A 26,129-nucleotide genomic window follows, 5' to 3' on the forward strand; every position below is an offset into this window, starting at 1 on the left:
ATCATGGTTCTCATCCTTGATGCCTATAGCTTCAAGTGTACAACTCATTGATGTGTTTACATCATCTTTACCATGGTTTGACCATCATAACCCAAGTGCAAGTCTAAGACATGAAGCAAAACTCACTTAAGTGTTGCAAGTGTTTTGATGAACCAAAGTTACATCAAAGTCTTAGATCTAACATATACATGAACTTTAAAACTAATAATAAGTTACAAACTTGAAAGTGAATGATAGTGCTCTAAATGAACATATATTTAGTATCAATATCCTTCCGAAATGACAAGATTTTAGTTGTAATTGTTCCATATTCAAGTAATATTCGTTTATATTAAATAAGTGCGAAGACAAAAGGCGAAAACGAGATTTGAAGACGGAAAGGTCCAAAATGCTCAAATGTACAAGATACAATTAAAATGGTTCAAATTATTGATGAGGAACGTCTAAAAATAACAAGAGTACAAGTTACGAAACGCAAAGTACACGATATAAAATAGTACGCAAGGACGTCCGAAAATCCGGAACCGGGACCCGAGCCAAGAAGAAACGCCCGACGCAATGGACCAAAAATATCTAGTCTACTATGCACATAAATATAATATAATATATAAATAATTATTAAAATTATTTATATTTTATATATATTTAATAAATATGTCGACGAACAAGAAGACAAAAGATATGTGAGCTGTCCAGCGTGGCCATGCGAGTCGCATGGCAAATAGGCATAAACCCATGCGAGTCGCATGAGGATCAGAATCAGGCCTGGTCTATAAATTTGCCAGTTTTCGTTCGTTTTTACCACACACCACACACACAAATACATAATAATACTCCCTAGTATAATATAAATAAATATATATATGTATATATAGTATAGATTAGTGTTATATTAGATTAGTTTGGGTTATGTAAAAGTTATTTTTACGGGTTTTTAAAGTCGGAGCTCTGTCCGTGTAACACTACGCGATAAATAATCAATGTAAGCTATGTTCTCCTTTTTAAATTAATGTCTCGTACTTAAGTTATTATTATGCTTATTTGAGCCGAAGTAATCATGATGTTGGGCTAATTACTAAAATTGGGTAATTGGACTTTGTACCATAATTGGGGTTTGGACAAAAGAACGACACTTGTGGAAATTAGACTATGAGCTATTAATGGGCTTTATATTTGTTTAACTAAATGATAGTTTGTTAATGTTAATATAAAGATTTACAATTGGGCGTCCCTATAAATTACCATATACACTCGATCGGACACGATGGGCGGGGTATTTATATGTACGAATAATCGTTCATTTAACCGGACACGGGAATGGATTAATAGCCACTAGAATAATTAAAACAGGGGTGAAATTATGTACAAAGGACACTTGGTATAATTGATAACAAAATATTAAAACCTTGGGTTACACTCAGTCGACATCCTGGTGTAATTATTAAACAAAGTATTAAAATCTTGTTACAGTTTAAATCCCCAATTAGTTGGAATATTTAACTTCGGGTATAAGGATAATTTGACGAGGGCACTCGCATTTTATATTTATGACCGATGGACTGTTATGGACAAAAACCAGACGGACATATTAAATAATCCAGGACAAAGGACAATTAACCCATGGGCATAAAACTAAAATCAACACGTCAACCATCATGGTTACGGAAGTTTAAATAAGCATAATATATTTTATTTCATATTTCCTCGTACTTTTATTTATTGTCATTTTAATTATTTTATTGTTATTTAAATATCATCATTTACTATACGCTTCGCTTAAAATATAAATCGACAAACCGGTCATTAAACGGTAAACCCCCTTTTATATATTATATATATATTTATATATTTTTGTACAAATATAATTATATAAAAATAAGTGTTTCATAAACCCGTCTCCCTGTGGAACGAACCGGACTTACTAAAAACTATACTACTCCGCGACTAGGTACACTGCCTATTGTGTTGTAGCAAGGTTTTGGTATATCCATTTTGTAAATATTTAATTAAAACTTGTTAAATTTTGTAGCATTCCGTATTAAAAATATAGTATATTTCGTAACCCCACGCTACCACATCAAGTTTTTGGCGCCGCTGCCGGGGAGTCGGCGAAACTATCTATTTTTCATTTTTGTATATATATATTTATTATTTTTAGAAAAACAATATAAAATCCTAAAAATTAAAAAAATTTAAAAATCTAAAAATTTAAAAAATTAAAACCGAAAAGAAAAAAAAATATATATATTTTTATATAATTTTAAGATTTTTATTTATAAAATTATCAAATATTTCTATTTTTAGTTTTATAAAAATATTAAGTTTTTATTTAAATTATATATATATTTTATTTAATATTTAAAACAGAAAATATAAATAAATATAAATAATACGGTTGAGCCTGTCATTTGACCCCCCCTCATTTGAACCGGCTCTGGAGGTCATGCGACTCGCATGACCCTTAGCCTGAACCCCATGCGAGTCGCATGAGGGGTCTGACAGGGCCACATACAACCCTACTTTCGCATTAAATACGGTATTTTATTTATTATTATTAATATAAACCCTAATTAGTTTATTAATTTAATATTAATTAGTTTTAATTCTTAATTAATTTGTATTTTACTTTTAATTAGTTTTATTAATATATAAATTAATATCTTTAATAAATAATAATATAAAAATAATATTATTTTTTTTATAAAAATTATTCTTTTTCTCAACTTTTTATATATTTTTATATTTTGTATCTTTTAGTCGTTTAGCGTAATATTTGTATTTTGTCGTTCGTACTTAGTTTTAAATATAGATTTTGCCGTAGTTTATTTTTATATTTCTAGATTTTTAGGTTTGCCGTAAAATCCCTTAAGTACTTATTCCTTAGACTAAGATTTAGGTGCTTTAGAATTTTGCGACGCCATTTTTCGTACGACTTTCTTACTTTTATTTTTCGACGTCTATTTTTCTACCTTTTTATTTTTCGACACTTTTCGACGCGCAATCTATTTCTTTCTATTTTCTCGACACTCTAGTTTTTAGGACCTAGAATTTTCTCTATTTCTTATCTAATATCTCAAACAGAAAGAAAAATTATTTAAGCGGTTAAATTAATGGACGTTGACATTTTTCTGGTTCGTAGTAATAGTTGGATTTGTTAGTGGCTAGTTGTGGGCTTCCGATTTAAAGGGTCCTGGCTACCTGCTGCATCTTTTGGCTATTCGAAACGTGGGCAAAATCAGAAAAGTCTATTAATTGGACAACTTATATAAGTTTTTCTATTTTTATAACTAATAGGATAATTCGTGAATGCACCACATTGTAGCTAAAATTTGGCCATCGCAATAAAATGGAAAATTTTGAAAACAAGGCTATGGAAACTCTTTTTGATATCCAAAATCAATTAAATCAATACTCTCAAACGAGTGTTGATGACAATTCGGTCAGTCAATCTTGGATCGCGAACGACGAAACAATAACTGGTTGTGAAATCTGTGGAGATTATCACTCAACATGGGAATGTTACTATTACGTTCCTACTGAAAATTACTCACCCACAGAACCTGAATGGAACGATTATGAAGAACACAATTCTAATTGGGATTATTCCCAAGAAGATATTCAAACTCAACAACCAGAAAAACTTGAAGATTCTTTAGATTATATGAGAATCAAACTCGAAGAACTTGATGCTCAAAAGGAACAAATGAGAGAGTTTGTAAATAGGCAAGCTGAAACTCTATCAGATTACACACCTGTTGATCTGAGGAGTATTGTGCAAGAAAATCTCAAATCATCGAATTTTGATGAATTCGAGAGCTCCGAAATCACCAACTATCCCGATGATAATTCTTATTCAGCCTTACCAATTTCACAACATATCGACACATTAGCCTCTACCGACGAAGAAGATGTAAGGGTAACAAATTGGTACTCTTGGGAAAACGATAACGTTGTAAATTTTACCCCCGAGACCAAACCGAACTTCACCATTCCACAACCTCCTAACCCAATATTCTCAATAGACGAGTCATCTACTGAAGATGAACCACGAGCTGTAATAGATAATGACACCTAGGATTTCACCCAATTGGGTAATAGAGGTGAAACCTTTGATTCCGAGAATGAACGGAAGGAAATATTAGAAATTGTCCACCCTATAGATATAAGTATGTCGGTGTATATCGATCCATTTGACCAAGAACCAGAAAAGAGACATATCCATTTACTAAAAGCTACACTTAAAAAAGAATTAAGTAGTGACTATCGGGTGAATCTAAACTTTAAACCCATTGATATATTATACACCACCCGAGATATAAATAACTGGCTCACTATTCTAATTCGTGGAACTTATTCTACCGACTTCACATGTCGTCAGCTAAGTGTGGGGAAGTCTAACCCCACTTAATGTTAAAATAGGGGTTCGGGTTAGTGCATAACTCGTTAATAACCATGCATGATAAGTTAGGGTAAAATATGTATTTTCAAAAAAATTAGCAAACAGTTCAGAAAAGCAACCATTTTTGAAGAAAAACATGTGTGATAAAACAAAAAGGAAGGAACGATGAGGCGCACCATCTATCATTCGACGAGCTTTGTAAGTACAAACTAGGTATTCTTAATCACTTTTCTACACTAATCACCCTCATGAATTTATAATTAGAGTCTGATTTCATGCAAATGAGGGCATTGCATGATCTCAAGTGTGGGGAAGGGTTATAAATTCTCTCGGGTTTACACTTGGTTTATTTGCCAAATTTTGTGAAAATTTGAAAAATTTTCAACTAAATAAATTTAAAATCATGTTTATACATATTTATGAACGATGAAAACTAGGTGTTAATACCGAAATTATCGTTACCTAGAAAAGGACATAAATTGAGAAACAACCCAAAACGCTTGAATTCATTTAAAATGGAATAAAGGAAAATAACAAGGCAAAGAAAGAAACTAAGTGTGGGGAGAATATACCAAGTTATTAAAAACTATCTATCATATGTTTCTGTAAAGTTATTGCAGGTGTTTTTGTTTTGGACTAAATTAACTGTTTTACCCGATTTACTGTAATGAAAGATGGATCTACACGATGAATCAATTCCATCATTAAAAGGAAGTAAAGTCTTCCGAAAAAGACACGCGCTTCTTGATTTAGGTCATGAAGTTGTCGTCCAGACCAGCTGTAGGTTGACGAAAAATCTAGAAAAGTCATCACTAAAATCGGCTGGAAATCCACGGACCTCAGCATCAAACAGGGTCGCCAAGTGGTCAGATTTATCCTAACCATGAGAAGGATTTATCTCGTACAATGGGGGGGCACCGTGCAAATTAGCTTGATAAGACTAATGAATCAGATCCCCAGAAAGGATAATCTCCTTAAAGATTAAAAATCAGCTTTTAAGACTGATATTACTCAATCCTTGAGATTGACCTTAAAGATTGAGAATTCAAACTCATGGAATTCAATGATATCTAAACTCGAGCTTGAACGAGAAAATATTTTGATCAAAAATACAAACCGATTTGTTTTCTGAAAATCCATTTTCAATGCGTTCATTACCATTGAACGTTAAATCCTAGGAATTAACCTGGAATTCATTAGGTCACCTGAACCAAATCGGGTGTCAACCGTAAGAACGGTGGTTGCATAGCATGGTCGGAGACAGGACCTTGTGCCAGACCGAAAAATCATAGGATGATCTTTACTATTGCTCCTACCAAGGATAGTACTAGCATCCGACACGTAATTAGACCATGAACAAATGCATGTCACGGGACATTGCCTTAACAGTTTCTTGTTCATCGCTTTCCTTTACAACCGGACGGTAGTTTACCGAAAGGTAATATACGAAACAAGTAAACTGGATGTGTGCTTTCCGATACCGGGATAGCAGTGGATTACACGAACCTAAAAGTTTTTAGCCAAAATATTGATCCACAAATATATTTTGCAACACCGATGGTGGGTCAAATCAGAAAACTTGTCTAGGGTAAAAGCTAGAATGAATTTTCAAAAGATCAAATGTTTTCATAAAGATCCAATTTCCTTAAGGATCTAAATTTTTATAGTCATGTGGGACTGTAAACCGCCTTTCAAATGTGCACTTTGCTTTGGAAACCGAAAGTAAATCGGCTATTTGATTGCCAGTGTCGTTGACCTAAACCCGAGGCAACTATAAAAGACACACCCACCTTTAACCACATCGTTACTATCATTGTTTATACCGCTCTATCAAAATCACTGATGTACAAAGTGTGAAGAATAAAGAAGTGATTCGTATGTTTTTATTTCAAGACTGTATTGCTTGAGGACAAGCAACGTTCAAGTGTGGGGATATTTGATAGTGCTCTAAATGAACATATATTTAGTATCAATATCCTTCCGAAATGACAAGATTTTAGTTGTAATTGTTCCATATTCAAGTAATATTCGTTTATATTAAATAAGTGCGAAGACAAAAGGCGAAAACGAGATTTGAAGACGGAAAGGTCCAAAATGCTCAAATGTACAAGATACAATTAAAATGGTTCAAATTATTGATGAGGAACGTCTAAAAATAACAAGAGTACAAGTTACGAAACGCAAAGTACACGATATAAAATAGTACGCAAGGACGTCCGAAAATCCGGAACCGGGACCCGAGCCAAGAAGAAACGCCCGACGCAATGGACCAAAAATATCTAGTCTACTATGCACATAAATATAATATAATATATAAATAATTATTAAAATTATTTATATTTTATATATATTTAATAAATATGTCGACGAACAAGAAGACAAAAGATATGTGAGCTGTCCAGCGTGGCCATGCGAGTCGCATGGCAAATAGGCATAAACCCATGCGAGTCGCATGAGGATCAGAATCAGGCCTGGTCTATAAATTTGCCAGTTTTCGTTCGTTTTTACCACACACCACACACACAAATACATAATAATACTCCCTAGTATAATATAAATAAATATATATATGTATATATAGTATAGATTAGTGTTATATTAGATTAGTTTGGGTTATGTAAAAGTTATTTTTACGGGTTTTTAAAGTCGGAGCTCTGTCCGTGTAACACTACGCGATAAATAATCAATGTAAGCTATGTTCTCCTTTTTAAATTAATGTCTCGTACTTAAGTTATTATTATGCTTATTTGAGCCGAAGTAATCATGATGTTGGGCTAATTACTAAAATTGGGTAATTGGACTTTGTACCATAATTGGGGTTTGGACAAAAGAACGACACTTGTGGAAATTAGACTATGAGCTATTAATGGGCTTTATATTTGTTTAACTAAATGATAGTTTGTTAATGTTAATATAAAGATTTACAATTGGGCGTCCCTATAAATTACCATATACACTCGATCGGACACGATGGGCGGGGTATTTATATGTACGAATAATCGTTCATTTAACCGGACACGGGAATGGATTAATAGCCACTAGAATAATTAAAACAGGGGTGAAATTATGTACAAAGGACACTTGGTATAATTGATAACAAAATATTAAAACCTTGGGTTACACTCAGTCGACATCCTGGTGTAATTATTAAACAAAGTATTAAAATCTTGTTACAGTTTAAATCCCCAATTAGTTGGAATATTTAACTTCGGGTATAAGGATAATTTGACGAGGGCACTCGCATTTTATATTTATGACCGATGGACTGTTATGGACAAAAACCAGACGGACATATTAAATAATCCAGGACAAAGGACAATTAACCCATGGGCATAAAACTAAAATCAACACGTCAACCATCATGGTTACGGAAGTTTAAATAAGCATAATATATTTTATTTCATATTTCCTCGTACTTTTATTTATTGTCATTTTAATTATTTTATTGTTATTTAAATATCATCATTTACTATACGCTTCGCTTAAAATATAAATCGACAAACCGGTCATTAAACGGTAAACCCCCTTTTATATATTATATATATATTTATATATTTTTGTACAAATATAATTATATAAAAATAAGTGTTTCATAAACCCGTCTCCCTGTGGAACGAACCGGACTTACTAAAAACTATACTACTCCGCGACTAGGTACACTGCCTATTGTGTTGTAGCAAGGTTTTGGTATATCCATTTTGTAAATATTTAATTAAAACTTGTTAAATTTTGTAGCATTCCGTATTAAAAATATAGTATATTTCGTAACCCCACGCTACCACATCAGTGAACTTATAAAATCAAGATCTTAAGTTGTAGAACATAGTTCTTAGTTTGATCTTGAAGATCCAAGACTCAAAAGTCTAGATCTAACATAAGTGTACAAAGTTATAATTAAAAGTTTCATTTACATGTTCTTAAACTTTTAAAGTTAACTTTAAGTTCAAGATTAATGAGATCAAGGCTAACTAGTAACACTTGACCAATAATAACCAACAAACATGAATTTAAAGTGCAAGAATAAAGTGATAAATTAAATAAACAAGTAAAAGGTTCATGGTTGTTCATACTTTTAAAGATTCAACCAAAGTTGGATCTTTAAGAAAAGTAAACCTTAAGTTTACTTCAAGAACTACAAGTATGATTTTAATCAACACATGAACTTGCAATCTTTTAAGAAAGTATATGTAGAACATAACTAGTAAGTTAGTTCTTGTTTGTTCTTGTAAATACAAGATATAAGAAGAATGAAACTAATGAGTTTGATTCTTGTATATGTAAGTAAGTAACAAAGTAACAAAGTAACAACAACTAACAACTACAAACAATTAACAACAAAGAACAAAGATGATGATGATTTAAGGGTGTATAGGTTCGGTTATAATCAAGAAAAGAAGAAGAGAAAAACTCAAGTTACTTACAAGACTTGAGAGAAAAAAGAGAGAAAAAGAAAGCTAGCAAGTGTGTGTGTTTTGGAATGAGAGTAAAATGAGGAATACTAGTGAGTATGTAGTGTAAAAAAAAGAAAAATAAACCTCCCTAGCAAGCAAGGCCGACGGTTTTGGCTCCATGGGGGGGGAGGGATTAGTTTGTTGGTCACTAGCATGAAAAGCTTACAAAAGTTGGTTAATGGAGGTATGTGCATGGGGATTACATGTTAACTAGATTCCAATCAAAGTTAACTAACTAGTTTCCATCTAATTGATACTTACAAGTGGTAGGTTGGGCTAAAAGGTCCTTTAAGAAGTAGGTTGGGCTTATAAGTCCTCATTCAAGAGTCCATTATCATTAACAAGGCCTAAGTTCAATTAATTAACAAATTAATCCATTTAAAGCCCAAGTAATTAACCAACAACCTTAGTTAATTAAAATGATTAATAAAACTTAATCATGAATGTAAATAATACTTGAAAATATTATTTGTGTAAGTCTCGGGTGTCACAAAGATGTTTCGGGCAATTAAAGTCAAGTTCGGGCAATCATGGCAACATGTAAATGTAATAACATACATTCGTTATATCACACGTATTAATAATAATAATTATTAATAAATAAACGTTGGAAAATCCAGGGTCGTTACACTGAGTCTGAATCATCAGTCCAGTTAAACCAAGTATCATCAACCAGTTTCAGCTCTCCCCCAGTTTCTACAATCTTAGCCATCAACATTTTCTTCTTGTAGTAAGCTGCGTCCTTCTTCTTAGGCATCTTGCACTCACGAGAGTAATGACCAGCTTTGCCACAATTGAAACAGATTGAATCTTCCTTCTTGGAATCATCGGCACGTTATTGTTTGGATTGATCAGCTTTCTTGTAGTACGAGGAAGATGATGAGTTTTTGCGTTGATTGCTTGATTTGCCTTTAAACTTGTGTTTGTTCAAGGCGTTTGTGAACATAGCTGCCATCTTGACTAATTCAAGGTGAGAATCATCAACATCAGAAAGATTCAGCTCTTCAGAATCAGTTGATTCTTCAACAAGCACTTTCTTGGACAAGCTTTTGGAAAATGATTTGCTCTTCTTTTTGGCAATTAGAGCAAGAGGATCGCCTGGAGAAGATTCTTTCCTTCCTTCTTGAAGTTTAGACACCTCAGGTTGGTAATGCATAAGAACTCCAACAAGCTCATGAATAGTCAACTTGTCAATCTCTTTGGTAGATCGAACAATGGTTCCATAAGGAAGCCAATCAGCATTGAGCTTTTTGAGGAATTTCATGTTGACTTCAGCATGTACTTTTACAATCTTACACCTTTTCAACTCATTGAGAACACCATTGAAACGATGGTAGGTGTCCTTGAGTAGTTCTTCTGGTTCCTGCTTGAAATCTTCATACAATCTCAGAGCCTTATTCAATTTAGTAACGTCTGACAAGTCATAACCTTCTTGTTGTCGTTTGATCTCATCCCATATATCTTTTGCAGTAGTGTTGCTATCAACATTTTCAAATAGCTCATATGGGATAGCTTGCATGACAATATTCTTAGCCTCTATTTCACCCTGAGCTCTTTCACGTTTATCTCCAGAAAGTTCATAGACTGAAATTGGCATACCAGTATCCGGATGAAAATCAACAACTGGACCATCTCTCAGAGAAGCCCATATATGTTTAGCTTTCCCACCCTTATAGTCTATGTACTGAGTGATACGATGAAGCCACTGAGTGTACTTGCCATCAAACAACACTGGAGGTCGGGAATCTGATCCAATGATAAGAGTGTCCTGAGTAGACATCTTAAATTGAGGTAGATTCGGTATAGATTCGGTATTAAACACAATCTATGATCAGGGTTCAGTATAAAATCTAACAAGAATGTCAGATTCCGTAAAGATTCGGTACAGTAGCAGATTCGGTAAGTGGTTCGGTACTGTAGCATATTCGGTAACAATTCGGTAAACCAGATTCTGTATCAGAAACTGATAAGAATCGCAAGTAACACACCCAAATTTGGTATGGATTCGGTAACCACACAACTTGAAGCCTCAGAATACTTAAAACCAAAGAATTAAGTGAAACCGAGATTCTGATTCGGTAAATGACTCGGTAGTCAAATTCTGTAAAATATTATGTGTAAACTCAATCCAATTCCCTTGAATTAGATTCGGTAACCTTGCTATACAAGAAAACAAGTTAGTAACAAACAGAATATCAATGATACCAAAGATTCAGGATACCGAATGTCAACTGTAGCAGTTGACAATACCGAGTCTAAGTCTAAAACTTAGAAATATAACAGAATCCTTTCTCAAACCACACCAATTAGCTGCGTATAATCAAACCGAATGTGATAGAATCACAAACACACCACAATCTGCAACACTTAAGATGAATTTTCAGTAATGAAGCAGACTCGGTATGACGGTTATAATACCGAATGTTGATCAAATCTTCAAAACTTGAAGAATTGAAGAAATTGAACCGACAGAAATGTGATTTAACACCTCACGAACACAACTGAATCTTTAAATCTTCACAAAAATTCAGAATCAAGCTTGAATTAAGCAATACCGAGAGTTTTAGCCACAAACTCTAAAAATCAACTTGATTCTCCATAATTGAAGTTAAAAAGCTGTAATGATGATCGAAACTCTTTCTAATAGACCTAATACACCTTCGCTGAACTTATCACAAGAATCTGAACGTCAGATTATCAAATTCGATAATACCGAATCTGATTCATTTTACCGAGAGTATTTAGATTCTGTAATCTACAATCTCTGGATCGATATAGTGATGTAGAATCACTTCCTGGAAGCTCTGATACCAAATGATAGGTCAGATCATGATGAGATTGAAAGAAATGATAAGATAGAGTGAGATTCGGTATGTAGGAAGAAGACTCGGTATGAGAGAGAATCGGTAAAATTACATTCCACAGTTTCTAGAACTCAGTTACAATACAATGGCTATCTAATTAGGACTACTTAGGTTCCTTATATAGCCCTCTTCTAAGGAACCTTCATTTAAGCTTAATTCACATTAACACTATACAACTTCGGGGTCTTAACACAACAGATCCCATGAGAACTCTGCAATTAAGCGTGCTCGAGCATGAGTAGTATTAGGATGGACGAACTCCTGGGAAGTCCTCGTGTGGTCGCCAAAAAAAAGTTGTCACCTACGCGCAAAGCGGACAATATTGTGGGTTCAGTAAGGAGGGATGTTACTGATGGTCAGAGCACTAGCCACTCGTTGTGTGACAGTCACTCGGCTCATGCATCTCTCGAAGTATAGATCTTGGGTATCAATTTTTTTTCGCCCTGACGAGAACTTCAGGATTCTAAGTTGGGGAGTTTGTAATTACCCGTCCCACGTCGGATAGAATTTTTAAGTTTTGGGGCTATAATCACATCAAATCTCATGAGAACTCTGCAGTTAGGTGCTCGATGAGGAGTAGTACTATGATGGGTGACATACTGGGAAGTCCTCGTGTGGTCGCCAAAAAAAAAAACCGTGCACCTATGGGCAAAGCGGACAATATTGTGATCGCAGTAAGGAGGGATGTTACAAGCGAGTTCTAGTAGCTTTTATTTTTTAGTTTTTTTCCTCTGCCTAAAATCTTTAAGATATTTTAACCAAACGAAACTTTTTGATAAGAGTTTTTTCATAAAAGCAATAAGATCTTAAAAGCTCCAAAAAAACTTCTTACCAAACATACCCAAGAACGAGCGTTCGGCGAGCGAGTGGTTAGCGGCCAATAACGCCCTAGTTGATCGCATTCCTCTCTGCGGCTAGCACTCGAGGAACCACGGGGCACTCCATACAGAGCATACAAGTCTTAGGGATGAGTATTTTATTAGTTTATTCTTTTTTAACATTTTCAGCTAATCTGTCAAACACTTAAATATATTTAAAAAGATATAAGTTATCAGCTTTTAGCTATAAGCTACTATTAGCTACTTGCTAATTGTAAAAGAAGCCCTGAAACTTGTAATGATATTGTATACGTTAAAATACACGTGCAAACAAATTGACAAAATTACATACTAAAAATCCCATGTGTGTTTTTTCCTACATATGTGACATAAATATTGACTAACCAAACAAATTAACTTCTCTGTTGTCCGAAGTTATATTTATCACACAATGCAATGGTGAATATCTATCTTTTTTTAGGCGAAAAAAGGAGTATATCTATCTACCTTTTAGATTTCCTTTATAGTTAACTGGATTGTGGTGTTATTGTCAATTACACAACCAAACTTAATTACTCACTTCTTTTATATGTGCATTAACATATTTAAAAATTAAGTTTATTACTGTAAGATATAAGATGCTTGTAACCAGTGAATTTATATACTTTGCTTCGCATTTAGAGTGAAGTCGCAATATAGGTAACAAATCAAGAGTATGTTAGTTAAACAAGTTAATAACTAATAGACCTTTAATAAGAAGATTCACATTTTGGTCGCCATCGAGTAATTCCTTTCACGATCACACTGCTATTGTCGCCCTCCAACTGAAGTAGATGTTGGCAATCAACTATTCGACTTGTGTTGTTGGTCTCGGATACAAAAGTTTGTGACTGTAGCACGCTGCCTTTCGTGCACTCTCGACGATACTCTAAAGTCATGCTACTAATCTCATACTTGTCCATAATCCAATTTGGAACACTCTACAATAAGTCAATAACAAGTGTCTTAATTAAATGATTTATTTAGTGAAAAAAAAGAGAACTTACACTAACCAACGAACTTTTATGAAAAATGAAAGAACCTATTAAAATACATAGTAGGAACAATCATTGGCAAGCCTCGCGATTAGAAAGCGACCAATAAAACCTAATCGAACAAACCTGAAAGCTATCTAATTTCGAGCTAAACTACAACACACAAAACAAACCATAATGATACTTCCCAAACTAATACCAAACTCAACTAACAAATCAAGACAAACCACCTAAGCTATCAAATAAGACCCACCAAGACAAAAACAAACATCACCAGGCCATGAAATAAAACAGCAATCAGGAACTAAATCAAAGCGCAACCAACAAAAACAAAACCCACAGTCAATCAAGGCGCACCCAGCTTCTCGGCATCCAGCGAGGCTTTCTTCATCCAACACATTTTTATTAGGAGCCAACCCCGATTTAGACGTCGACGATTTCAACCTTTGCACATTCATCCAATCCTTTATAAAAGTGGCTTCACATGATTTACCGGAAAAATGACATAATTTGGATGAAGAATTGGTCACTTCAATCGACGGCAACTTACTGACTTCAATAGAAATAACATTGGCGACCGATTAACAACCACATCCTTGACCAAATCAGACCCCAACATGTCATAAGGAGGATTAGAATCCAAAACACCATGACACTTCACATTCATGGTCAATCCCAAGGCAGAATCATTACCAGCAGCAACACCATCATGATCAGACCTCAAAACCCTGTCAATACAAGACCTGTCGGACACATTCAACGCAACCTAAATATTCCCAAGTTGATTTGTATACACAACCTAAATCGGCTAACCATCGACTTAAGATTTTCGACCGAAGCATACCTAACTGAGAAACCCCATAGCTCGATCCAAGAATAACGAAAAAAAGAATCTGCCTTATAAGATAAGGAAAAAACGGCAAAGAAATCCACCATATATAACAGTGGGGAAACTAAAGGATCTTTGAAAGGCTCTTCCGATCGTGAAAAATCACAACTCACGCATAAGATTCCATATTTCAAACATGAGATACAATGAAACCACACTTTACATAACCAATCTCAACTTGTCATCATCAAAGAGTTTATGGTCGATGAACACCACACCGAGATCCACCTCCTTAACCTCGGAGTTATTAGGAACCAAACGACAACTGGAATGAAAGGATGTCAGATTTCGGCAAAAAAAAAGATAGGATCTTTTATGGCGTGACCAAGCCACATAGATTTGAAACTTAGAGCCATTCATAACATCAACAACCTCCACAACAAAAGAAGTAGACCCGAAAGAGATTAACACGTATTTACAGATTAACAAAAATTTAATATCCCAAATTGAGCCAAACTTACCAAAAGCATCAATCAATAGGGATCGAGAACACTCCTTCTGTAGAGGTCCAATGAAGTTTTTTTTTTTTTTTTTTTTTTTTTTTTTTTTTTTTTGAAAGGCAATGTTAGTGGTTAGCTCACGAAGTTAATTCACGAAAATCCCCCCCCCCCCCCCCCCCCCCCCCCGAGACTCGAACCCTGGTCTCCTCGAACACCATGTTAACATGATGAAGTTCGTATCCCTAAAATCCTCTCTTCTAATTCCTATTGATGCTTCATCACCTCCATTTCAAGTGTCTTATTTTATTAATCTTCATGTGCTAATACATTGATTAATTCTCGTTAGACTTTTTTCTCTGTTGGTCTCTCGTTTTTACAGCGTATTGCAAGCGTCCTCCATGCTTTTATTTAGCGGATCGCTTCATCTTACAAACGTTGTGTAGGTGATCCCTCTCTAACACAACAACAACAACAACAAAACCCCATACCACATGAGTAGTGTATGGGGGAGGTGAGATGTAGACAATACTTCTCCTACCCGAGAATAAAAACAAGTCATTTCTCCACCCAGAAAAGATAGAGAAAGTCGTCCCTCTCTTTATTCGACGGATAAAGAGATTGCTTCCGAGTGGACCTCCAGCAAAAAAGTAGGACTTTTTTTTTAATAAAAAATAAGAAATAGTAAAATAAAATAAAAAAATAGTAAAATAAAATAAAGACGTCATGAAAATGGTAGAATCAGATTTTCATGGGTTTAAAAGCCAGTCAGAAAATCAATTTAGGCTCTAAGCGGCAGTTAAGACGCCACTTAGTCGACGCTCGGTGTTGCCTCAATAAATAGAGCCAAGGTGATCCCTCTCTAACTTCCATTAAAAAGTCCATTAAATCTAGACATGTATATTGCACGTGAGAGTTTTTTTTTCTTTTTCATTTTACTTTCCTCCTCTTTTTTCTCTTTCTCTTTCACTTTAAACTGAAACCATAACCTAAATCAAAATCAATAAACACAATGTACATTCTAATCCTTGATTAAAGTCATGAACACATAAAACCATCATTTTTGTTTCACCCAATATCATTAACAAGTTACCATTCATACCCCTGATCATTTACAACTTTTATCCCCTAACTAAAGGTCATTTGACACAAACTTTCCCTAATCAAAACAACTACTATCACGACCTAAAACGACCACATTTTTTTTATAACAATTATTAGATATGAAATTAATTAATTAATTTATTAATGACCATAAATCCTGACATAAAAATATAAAGAAGGCAAGTCATAAACCCAAAACAGAAATTTTTTCACTTTTCACAAATCTAATCCCCTAACTTCCATTAAAATACAAATCGAACCTCCCACTTTATACCTATATTCTAAATTATTATTTATCTCATCACTAACACCAAAAATACTGAATAATAACACCCACCACGCTATACCGACTTGTACACTGTGCTCAAATAGTAGGACCCACATAGGCCACTACTGCGCTACATTTTTTTTTTTTTTGTCTCCAACGATAAAAAAAACAACCTTCTTAAAAGGAACAACCCTTCAATGCTATCAAAAGATGTCGAAAAATATTTTTTTTACAAAATAGATCAATTAACTTTAATGCTAAAAGAAGCAACTTTCACAAAAAGAACAACCCTTCAATGTTAGATGTTGAAAAAAATTCCTTTTTACAAAATAGATGAAGACTTTTTTTTTAACTCGCATTCAAAACGGAGTCCCGGCGCGAAGCGAGGGCTCCACAACTAGTATGGAACAAAGCAGCCTGACTAAAATTGCAATGGTCGCCGACATGGTTAGGGTTTCTACACATGGTGATATCAACGAGTCTGACCGGTGGTAGCGGGTTCATTTCACTACTATCGGATATGGCGACTATCAACATCATTGTCGGAATCACCGTTGTCGTCTTCGTAATCTGCTCACCTATCAAGATCATCGACGAAGGTGGTGGTCACGAGACTCGATCTGGAACGAGATGATAGTCACGAAGACTCGATTGAGATGATGAATTTACCAAGATAACAAAAAGTCTCAAAATTATACCTTATATCTAAAAGATATAGTTCAAATGAATAGTGAGCTTTAGAAGTTTTACAAACTTAAACCAAACTTTCTATTTTTTACAATTCAACTCCACCTTTTAAAATAGTTACCTTCATAGTTTTTATAAACATAACACAAACTTTTCACATTTTATAATTTAACCATCAAACTTCTCATCCATTATAAATCGTCTACACACTTTTCACTATCCAATAACTACTCACTATTATTAATTTTATTATTAGCAAATCAATCACATAGTTTTTCACTTTATTATTATTTAACTTTTTTCTTTCATTACAAATTAACCACGTAACTCATTTTTATACCTTATATCTAAAAGATATAGTTCAAATGAATAGTGAGCTTTAGAAGTTTTACAAACTTAAACCAAACTTTCTATTTTTTACAATTCAACCCCACCTTTTAAAATAGTTACCTTCATAGTTTTTATAAACATAACACAAACTTTTCACATTTTATAATTTAACCATCAAACTTCTCATCCATTATAAATCGTCTACACACTTTTCACTATCCAATAACTACTCACTATTATTAATTTTATTATTAGCAAATCAATCACATAGTTTTTCACTTTATTATTATTTAACTTTTTTCTTTCATTACAAATTAACCACGTAACTCATTTTTTAATAACTGTTTTTTTGTTTTATATATATATATATATATATATATATATATATATATATATATATATATATATATATATATATATAGAAGTTTTACAAAGTTACACCAAACTTTTTATTTTTTACAATTCAACCCCACCTTTTAAAATAGTTACCTTCATAGTTTTTATAAACATAACTTTTCACATTTTTTAATTTAACCATCAAACTTCTCATCCATTATAAATCGTCTACACAATTTTCACTATCCAATAACTACTCACTATTATTAATTTTATTATTAGCAAATCAATCACATAGTTTTTCACTTTATTATTATTTAACTTTTTTCTTTCATTACAAATTAACCACGTAACTCATTTTTTAATAACTGTTTTTTTGTTATATATATATATATATATATATATATATATATATATATATATATATATATATATATATATATATTATAAATAGTTTTTCCTATTTTATTAAATAATTTATATCAATCGTTGATGTACCTCTCATTTTATTGGTTGAGCATTTTGTTCTTTTCGCTCAACAAGACGAAAACTAAAACAAAAAATGATGAATAATTACTTTTACGCTTATTACAAATCAATCACATAACTATTTTGGGTACTTCCTCGACAAAACGAAAAATAAAACAAAAAAATATGATAAATAATTACCTTCTCAATAATTAACTATGTAAGGGTGAAGAACCGGCGCAAAGCCAGGTCGCCCTACTAGTTTTAACTAAAAAGTGCTACCCCAATCTCAAATTCACAGTTTGACTTTTAAAGACTTTTTCTTCAAATTTTGATTGAATTTATATGTTTGCATTATATATTATTTGATGAGATTTGAATAGAGTTGCCAGTTTATTAACGTTAACTTGCAACATCTCAAATCTCAATGCTTCAATTCCTCTATACTGATCAATTTAGTGAGTTTGTAGATTGTTGATGATTTGCTTTGGTTCGATCTGGGTTTGGAAAATTGTATGCATCTAATAAAATCATTGTATGAGAATTTAAGATAAATTCGACCGATCCCTAATTCTTTTATTGTTGTGTTTAATTTTGATGGATTGATTAATGAGAGTTTAGATGTTTTAGTGAAGAAGATGAAGGGTAAAAAGACGAACTCACTCTCACATGCAATGCACTTGTCAAAATTTAAAGAAAATTTTAACGGAAGTTAGACCGAGGGACCACCCATGCAACATTTGTAAAATGAAGGGATTATTGTAGCTAAGAAAGGCAGAGACGCCGCATGCAAAATGACGTAAAAACGAGAGACCAACGGAGAAATAAAGTCTTCGATATTACTCGTAGTTAAGTGAGTAATTACCTCAAGGATCCATCCTATATATTTCACATTGTTTACATGTTCGTTCATATCCAAATCTTTCCATGTCGCCTATTTACAAAATTAAATTTCATAATAAGTTTAAATATAATAATTTCGAATATTACCAATTACCAGGTGTGTTAAAGGGGTAGATTAATATAACCGACTCACCATTAAACCATTGCAAACATGAACACTATCATTTTTATCTAATTTTTTATAATTTCTTGTAATTTCGTGAACGATCGGTTGTGGTGTATCCACGAAGTAGGGAGCTAACTCGGCTCGAACATCATCTGGAAATTTAGATAATCTTCTCGTCTCTTTGTTCATCATGACCCAATTACTATAACATATCACATAAATATATTTTGTTAAAATAGAATATATTACCACCATCTATACAAATACTACGAGTAACTTGGTATGAGATATATTTTTACCTTGAAGCTCTTACTAGTATTTCGCCTGTTTGACAATCACGAAACAGCAAGCTGGAGCACGCAATGTTTTTCCCGGATAAAGATCTCCAATGATCTATCTGTACGACATCATCGCTGTATTGAATTTGAGCATGCCAAATAAGCTAGCATCAAGATATAGTAAGCTTAACAATTCACATTCAGTTTCCAACGAGCGGGAAGATGCCCACACGTTGTTGTGGTAAATATGTTCGCTTTATACCTTGAACAAAATTTTTAATAGTTTGTAATTACAATACGTACATCGACCGACGATTGATGCAATCCCCTCTCTCTCTCTCTCTCTTTATATATATATATATATATATATATATATATATATATATATATATATATATATATATATATATATATATATATATATATATATATATATATATATATATATATATTGGTAGGATCAAGAGGGAAGTAACCAATCGGGGGAAGCAGGGGAAGCAAAAACTTTTTTTTTTTCGTTTTAAAAAAAAACTTTGTTCACGAACATTATAGATGGGATGAAAATATGAATATTTAATAAAGACACTTTGTGATAAATGTTTTTATTTTGGCGGGAAAACGCTCAAAGAAGTAATAGATAACAATTATCGTATTTTTCGAGCGTATGTTGAGGTTTTAGCTATTAGGAGTTTAGATATTAGGGTTTAGATATTAGGATTTATAGGGTTTAGATATTAGGGTTTAGAAATTTAGGGTTTAGATTTGGGTTTAGATTTAGGATTTAGATTGAGTTTTTAACATGAACGGTTTAGAGTTTAGGGTTTAGGGTTTGGTGTTTTGGGTTTATGGAATAAACTCAAAACACCAAACCACAAACCCTAAACCCTAAATCGGGCTAAATTTTACTTCACAAAACATGAAAAAAAACGTTTATATTCTTCACGAACAATATTATCTTGAATGTTATTTTTGTCGATCGTTTTCCCGCCTAAATAATAACATTCATCACGAAGTGTCTTTTCTAAATGTTCATATTTTCCTGTGATCTTGATTGCGGAAAAAAATTCCAAAAAAACGAAAAAAAATAATTTGCTTCCCCCCGCTTCCCCCCGATTGGTTTATGGTTTATATATATATATATATATATATATATATATATATATATATATATATATATATATATATATATATATATATATATATATATATATATATATTGGTAGGATCAAGAGGGAAGTAACCAATCGGGGGAAGCGGGGGGAAGCAAAATTATTTTTTTTTCGTTTTTTGAAAAAACTTTGTTCACGAACATTATAGATTGGATGAAAATAAGAACATTTAGAAAAGACACTTCGTGATGAATGTTATTATTTTGACGGGAAAACGCTCGAAGAAGTAATATATAACAATTATCGTGTTTTTCGAGCGTATGTTGAGGTTTTAGACATTAGGGTTTAGATATTAGGGTTTAGATATTAGAGTTTATAGGGTTTAGATATTTGGGTTTAGAAATTTAGGGTTTATGGTTTAGATTTAGGATTTAGATTGAGTTTTTAACACGAACGGTTTAGAGTTTAGGGTTTAGGGTTTTGTGTTTTGGATTTATGGAATAAACCCAAAACACCAAACCCTAAACCCTAAACCCTAAACCCTAAACTCTAAATCAGGCTAAATTTTACTTCACAAAACATGAAAAAAAAAGTTAACATTTTTCACGAACAATATTATCTTGAATGTTATTATTGTCGATCGTTTTTCCGCCAAAATAATAACATTCAACACGAAGTGTCTTTTCTAAATGTTCTTATTTTCATCCAATCTATAATGTTCGTGAACAAAGTTTTTTTAAAAAACGAATTTTTTTTTTGCTTCCCCCCGCTTCCCCCGATTGGTTACTTCCCCATTGATCATGCCCTTTTATATATATATATATATATATATATATATATATATATATATATATATATATATATATATATATATATATATATATATGATCCGTGGGAAGTATAAAAAAGAGAAGAGGGGGAAGCAGCCTAATATGATTTATCACACTGTGCACTCGCGCACGCGAGCGCGCACACACTCTATATATATATATATATATATATAGTAGAGAGATCAAATGAGAACTTTTTTTATGTGAACTCGAAATTCGAGCAAAAATTTTTAACGGACGTACAATTTGGGCTGAGGTCGAACAATTTTGTTAGATGCAACAAAATTGATTTATTCTACATTCACACCCATTATTAAAATCCATTCTATTTCATCTTTCTCCCATACTCCATGTACTCAGCTAAACATAATTCCATTTCTTACTCAAAATCAAACCATATCCACAAATCAATTTCTTTATTATCTTCGACAATAACCATGGTCTCTATTTGTGCCCTAACTCCCAATTTATTTACAATTCATCATATACGTACTCAATTAGGAGTAATTTTCTGGAAGGAGATAGACTACTCAATTAATTGTAACAATACATACGAGTAAGTTTATTGTTTCGGCTTTAAGATCTCCAATTTCTTCTGCAATTGCTACCAACCACAAGTAATTTAATTACACTGATTCGTGTATCAAAGGAGATACCTTGTATACAGAGATTAACATAAAAAGGTATTTGCTAACTCCTAATTAATGAAGAAATTGGTGAAGTGAATATGGGTTTGTTGTGGTCTTTAAGTTCCCTCAGGCCTCCAAGAAGAAATTGTTGTGGTAATTGATTTTAATTTTGTTATTTTTTAAAGATGCATCTCTGTGAAAGGTGATTTCATATGCATCTATTTTTTTTGTTCGACTGTACTAAAAATTGCTCAATTCGAACCAAAAATGTTTGTAGAACAGGAGCGTAGAACTGGAATGTAGAATAGAGGTGATTTCATATGCATATGCAATTTTGTTCGACCCATACTGAAAATTTTTCGGCTGCCAAAAAATTTTGTTCGACTACCTAGTTCTCAGGGTTCTCACGATTGTGGAGTTCTCACTGGATTCTATATATATATATATATATATATATATATATATATATATATATATATATATATATATATATTACTCCTAAAATTTACTGTAACCAAACAACCCTTTTTCATTTTAAACTCTTCCTGCTGATTCTTCAAATCGATAAGATGTTCATCATGGCTTCAATGACATGGATGCTTCTTCTCCTATTCACACCGCTTCCTTGGATTTTGGGCAGAGATCAGTGGCGATTGTAAGATCAAAATTTCATTGGGTCCTATACAATTTGAATGCTTCTTTGTAAGAAAAATTGTAAAGAATGAGTGTTTTCTTTCAAAAAAAAACTCATCAATTTAACTAATATATGAGGTCATATCTTTAAATATAGTGATTTTCTATACAATTTAACTTATATTTCATAAATAAAAATTCAAGCCTATTTGGGGCCTTAGGTTCCCATTTTGATTGCCTTACATTCGTTACCGCCAGAGATTGTACGGAGGTTTAGAAGTTAGGTCGTGACAGGATTTCGAAGGACAAGAATAACAATTCTGATCTGATGACAAGGGTTCTACAATTTTTATAGGCAGGTTAACGAAGGAATGTACACATAAAATGATCGAACACACTTGCGGTAAATTTAGCGAGTTGTCCGAAGTGAAGTTTGGGCCTATCGGAGCTTTGTATCCTTACAATCTCTGACTCTTCTAATGCTGCTACGACTGTTAAGTCAATGAACGCATCTAATATCTTTGGACGATCCATCTACGTGGGGTGGCCAATCTGTAGGCACTCCAGTGCAAGGTTGAAGAACTCGGATCTCGGGGAGATCTCGTTTGAACATTTTTTGGGAGGTCTCGGCATCTCTAAATAAAAATTTCAGGGAGATCTCGGACGTTGACTTACGTTAACTTTTTAATTTTTTAGTATAAATTTATATATGTAAATAAATATATCTATATTTATATATATTTTTACGAGATTTTACAAAAAATTCCGAGAAATGAGTGAGAAATCCGAGAAATTACGAGGAATTCTAAGAAATGAGCAAGAAAATCCAAAAAATCATGGCTTTGGTGACCTTGTTGACCGAGAAATCTCGGGAGATGGACATCTCGTCTCGGCTGCCTTCTGAAAATGAGATCTCGGAGAGAAATAAAGAGATTTACAACACTGCTCCAGTGGTTATTCAGGTCGTGCTGGAGGTGCTCCTGATCCTAGACTGCGTTGTATAAACTCGACACAAAAATGAGGTAACATGCATGTTTAAGTATGACATGATAGATACAACGAGTTGGGATGCTCTTGCGTTCCGGTAGGAGTACGTTAGCTAAATTCGATTAAGTAATATGAAGAAAAAAATAGAAGCAAAGGACAAATAATGAAATGAATAAAAAAAATCATAACTTTAAAAAAAAGAAAAAAGACAAAATAATACTCCCTACATAGCATAGCAATTATATTAATAATAATAACAATTATAGTTGATTTGTAATAAATGAAATGTTTTATTGTTGACTTTAATAAGTGAGAATAATATTAATAAAAATAAAGTATTACTATTAAAATGTGAAAAGTTATGTAGTTACAATGTAATTTGTATTTAAGAAATAAAAAATTTTGAAGTTAATTTGTAAAAAGTGAATAGTTTTGTGTTGATTTGTAAAAATTGAAAAACTTTTGTGTTGATTCGAATAGTTCTATGCTGATTTTTAAAATTGAAAACTTTTGTGTTGATTTGTAAAATTTGAAAACTTAATCATAATTTTAAATTTAGATAAAGGGTTAATGGTAAAATATGGATATCAGACGTAAATGAAAATAAAATACACACCTAAATTTTTTAATTAAAGTAAACAGCATTCCTACGCACTAATAATCCCTATAAAGAAAGAGTGATTAACATACCAAGTCGGATAACGGTCCACATCTAATTGAATCTTTGTCACCACCCAAATTAGGTTGTGCGTGCTCATTTTTGGCGTTGAACTCATGCCATCGCTTAAAAGTCCGATTCTCTTTGAATAAGTAAGCATCGTTTCCTATTAATCCAATTAAGTTAATAATTAACATGGTCTGTTACATGTACAAACTAACATGTAATACTCGTTACCTGCATTAGATTCATTAAAGTATCTATAAAAGCTGTTCGACATGGCCCGGTTTCATATGATCTGATCTTGAAACTTTGACGAAATACTTTGTCGGATACCATTCTCCCCAGATGAACTTCTGAAACGACGTCGTGACACTCTTTCTTTGAGTAGGTTATTTCTTGTTGTTGCAAGAAAATGGTTGTAAAGGCAGGAAGAAGCACACTCAAATCCATTACACCAAATGTAGTATTTTTTGTACTTTTTTTGGTTTTGACTTGCATACTCAAAGAAGAAGAAGAAGAAGAGGAAGAAGTATCATTTATTTCACTCTTATTCACATTGTCTAACTTGCATTTAATCTTACAAGCAGACGGCAAGCTAATAGGTTTGGAAGATATTTGTAAGCATGATATTGTGGTGGTCGACATGATCATAACTATATATGTGTAAACTTCACAATTGGCCTTTTACGTGTAGGAATCATGGTGCTTACTAAAGATAATTTATACACATATATGTATTATACATTTATACCATGTAAATACGAATGAATAATGATAAATACACCATCGTTTTATATAGATCTACCAAAAACTTCTATTTGTTATAATTCAGTAGGCTTATAACTACCTTTAGTGGTTCTTGACTGTAGAAGGTATATAGAGATAGAGATACTGTAAAACGGAGAAAACAAAGGTTGAACAAAAGGTATGAGTAATTGGTTTTTTATTTATAGAAAAATGTACAATGAGAGTTTGGTGGCATTTAGAATCTAGAGAGAGAGAGTGTTTTTGTTAACCAAAAAATACATACATTAAACTCTAACTCAACACACCTATTTATACTCAAAAAAATATACTATGCAATATCTATAATAATAATAAAATTATCATCCAATTATTACTTTTATAACACTCCCCCTTGGATGATAATTTTATTAGTGAATAACTAGTACTGCCTCGTTAAAAACCTTGCTAAAGAAAACCCTTTGGGATAAAACTTTAGCTAAGGGAAAAAGAGTGCAGCATAGAATTGACTCCCCCTCAAGTAGGCAACGCCTGAGTTGTTACATCTTCTGAACATGCCTCATGCCAATATTATGAACGTGTGTTCTGAAAATAGCAGTTGGAAGTGCTTTGGTGAAAAGGTCAGCAGAGTTTTTGCTGGACTGAACATATCTCATTTCAATCTGGTTGTCCTTAATGAGATTTTGAGTGTATGAGAAGAATCTAGGGGGTATGTGTTTTGTTCGGTCACTTTTGATATACCCTTCTTTCATCTGTGTTATGCAAGCTACATTATCTTCATAGATAGTTGTTGAACTTTTATTGCGTTCTAGTCCACAAGAATCAGTAATGAGTTGTGTCATTGATCTCAACCAAAAACATTCCCGACTGGCTTCATGTAATGCAATTACTTCGGCATGATTTGATGATGTTGCAACAAGTGTTTGTTTTTGAGAACGCCATGATATTGCGGTACCTCCATTTAGGAATACATATTCATTTTGAGATTTAGCTTTATGTGGATCAGATAAATAACCTGCATCTGCATAACCAACCAAATCTTGTTTTGATTCGTTAGAATAAAATAATCCTAAATCAGTAGTTCCTCGAAGGTATCGAAATATGTGTTTGATCCCATTCCAGTGTCTTTTGGTAGGAGCTGAGCTGAACCTTGCCAACAAATTA

At 32.9% G+C, this 26,129-nt stretch overlaps 1 protein-coding gene across 1 annotated transcript; it reads right to left on the reverse strand.

Moving 5' to 3' along the window:
- Positions 1-13,218: 13,218 nt before the first annotated feature.
- Positions 13,219-24,866, reverse strand: LOC139843125 (palmitoyl-acyl carrier protein thioesterase, chloroplastic-like). Its single transcript, XM_071833199.1, has 6 exons — positions 24,456-24,866; positions 24,251-24,384; positions 19,394-19,507; positions 19,122-19,296; positions 18,951-19,019; positions 13,219-13,512 (listed from the first exon to the last, which is right to left on the reverse strand). The coding sequence occupies exons 1-6, from the start codon at positions 24,864-24,866 to the stop codon at positions 13,282-13,284; spliced, it is 1,134 nt and encodes a 377-aa protein (XP_071689300.1). The 3' UTR covers positions 13,219-13,281.
- Positions 24,867-26,129: the final 1,263 nt, after the last annotated feature.

Source organism: Rutidosis leptorrhynchoides, chromosome 4, assembly GCF_046630445.1.
Source record: "Rutidosis leptorrhynchoides isolate AG116_Rl617_1_P2 chromosome 4, CSIRO_AGI_Rlap_v1, whole genome shotgun sequence".
Classification (NCBI taxonomy): Eukaryota; Viridiplantae; Streptophyta; class Magnoliopsida; order Asterales; family Asteraceae; genus Rutidosis; species Rutidosis leptorrhynchoides.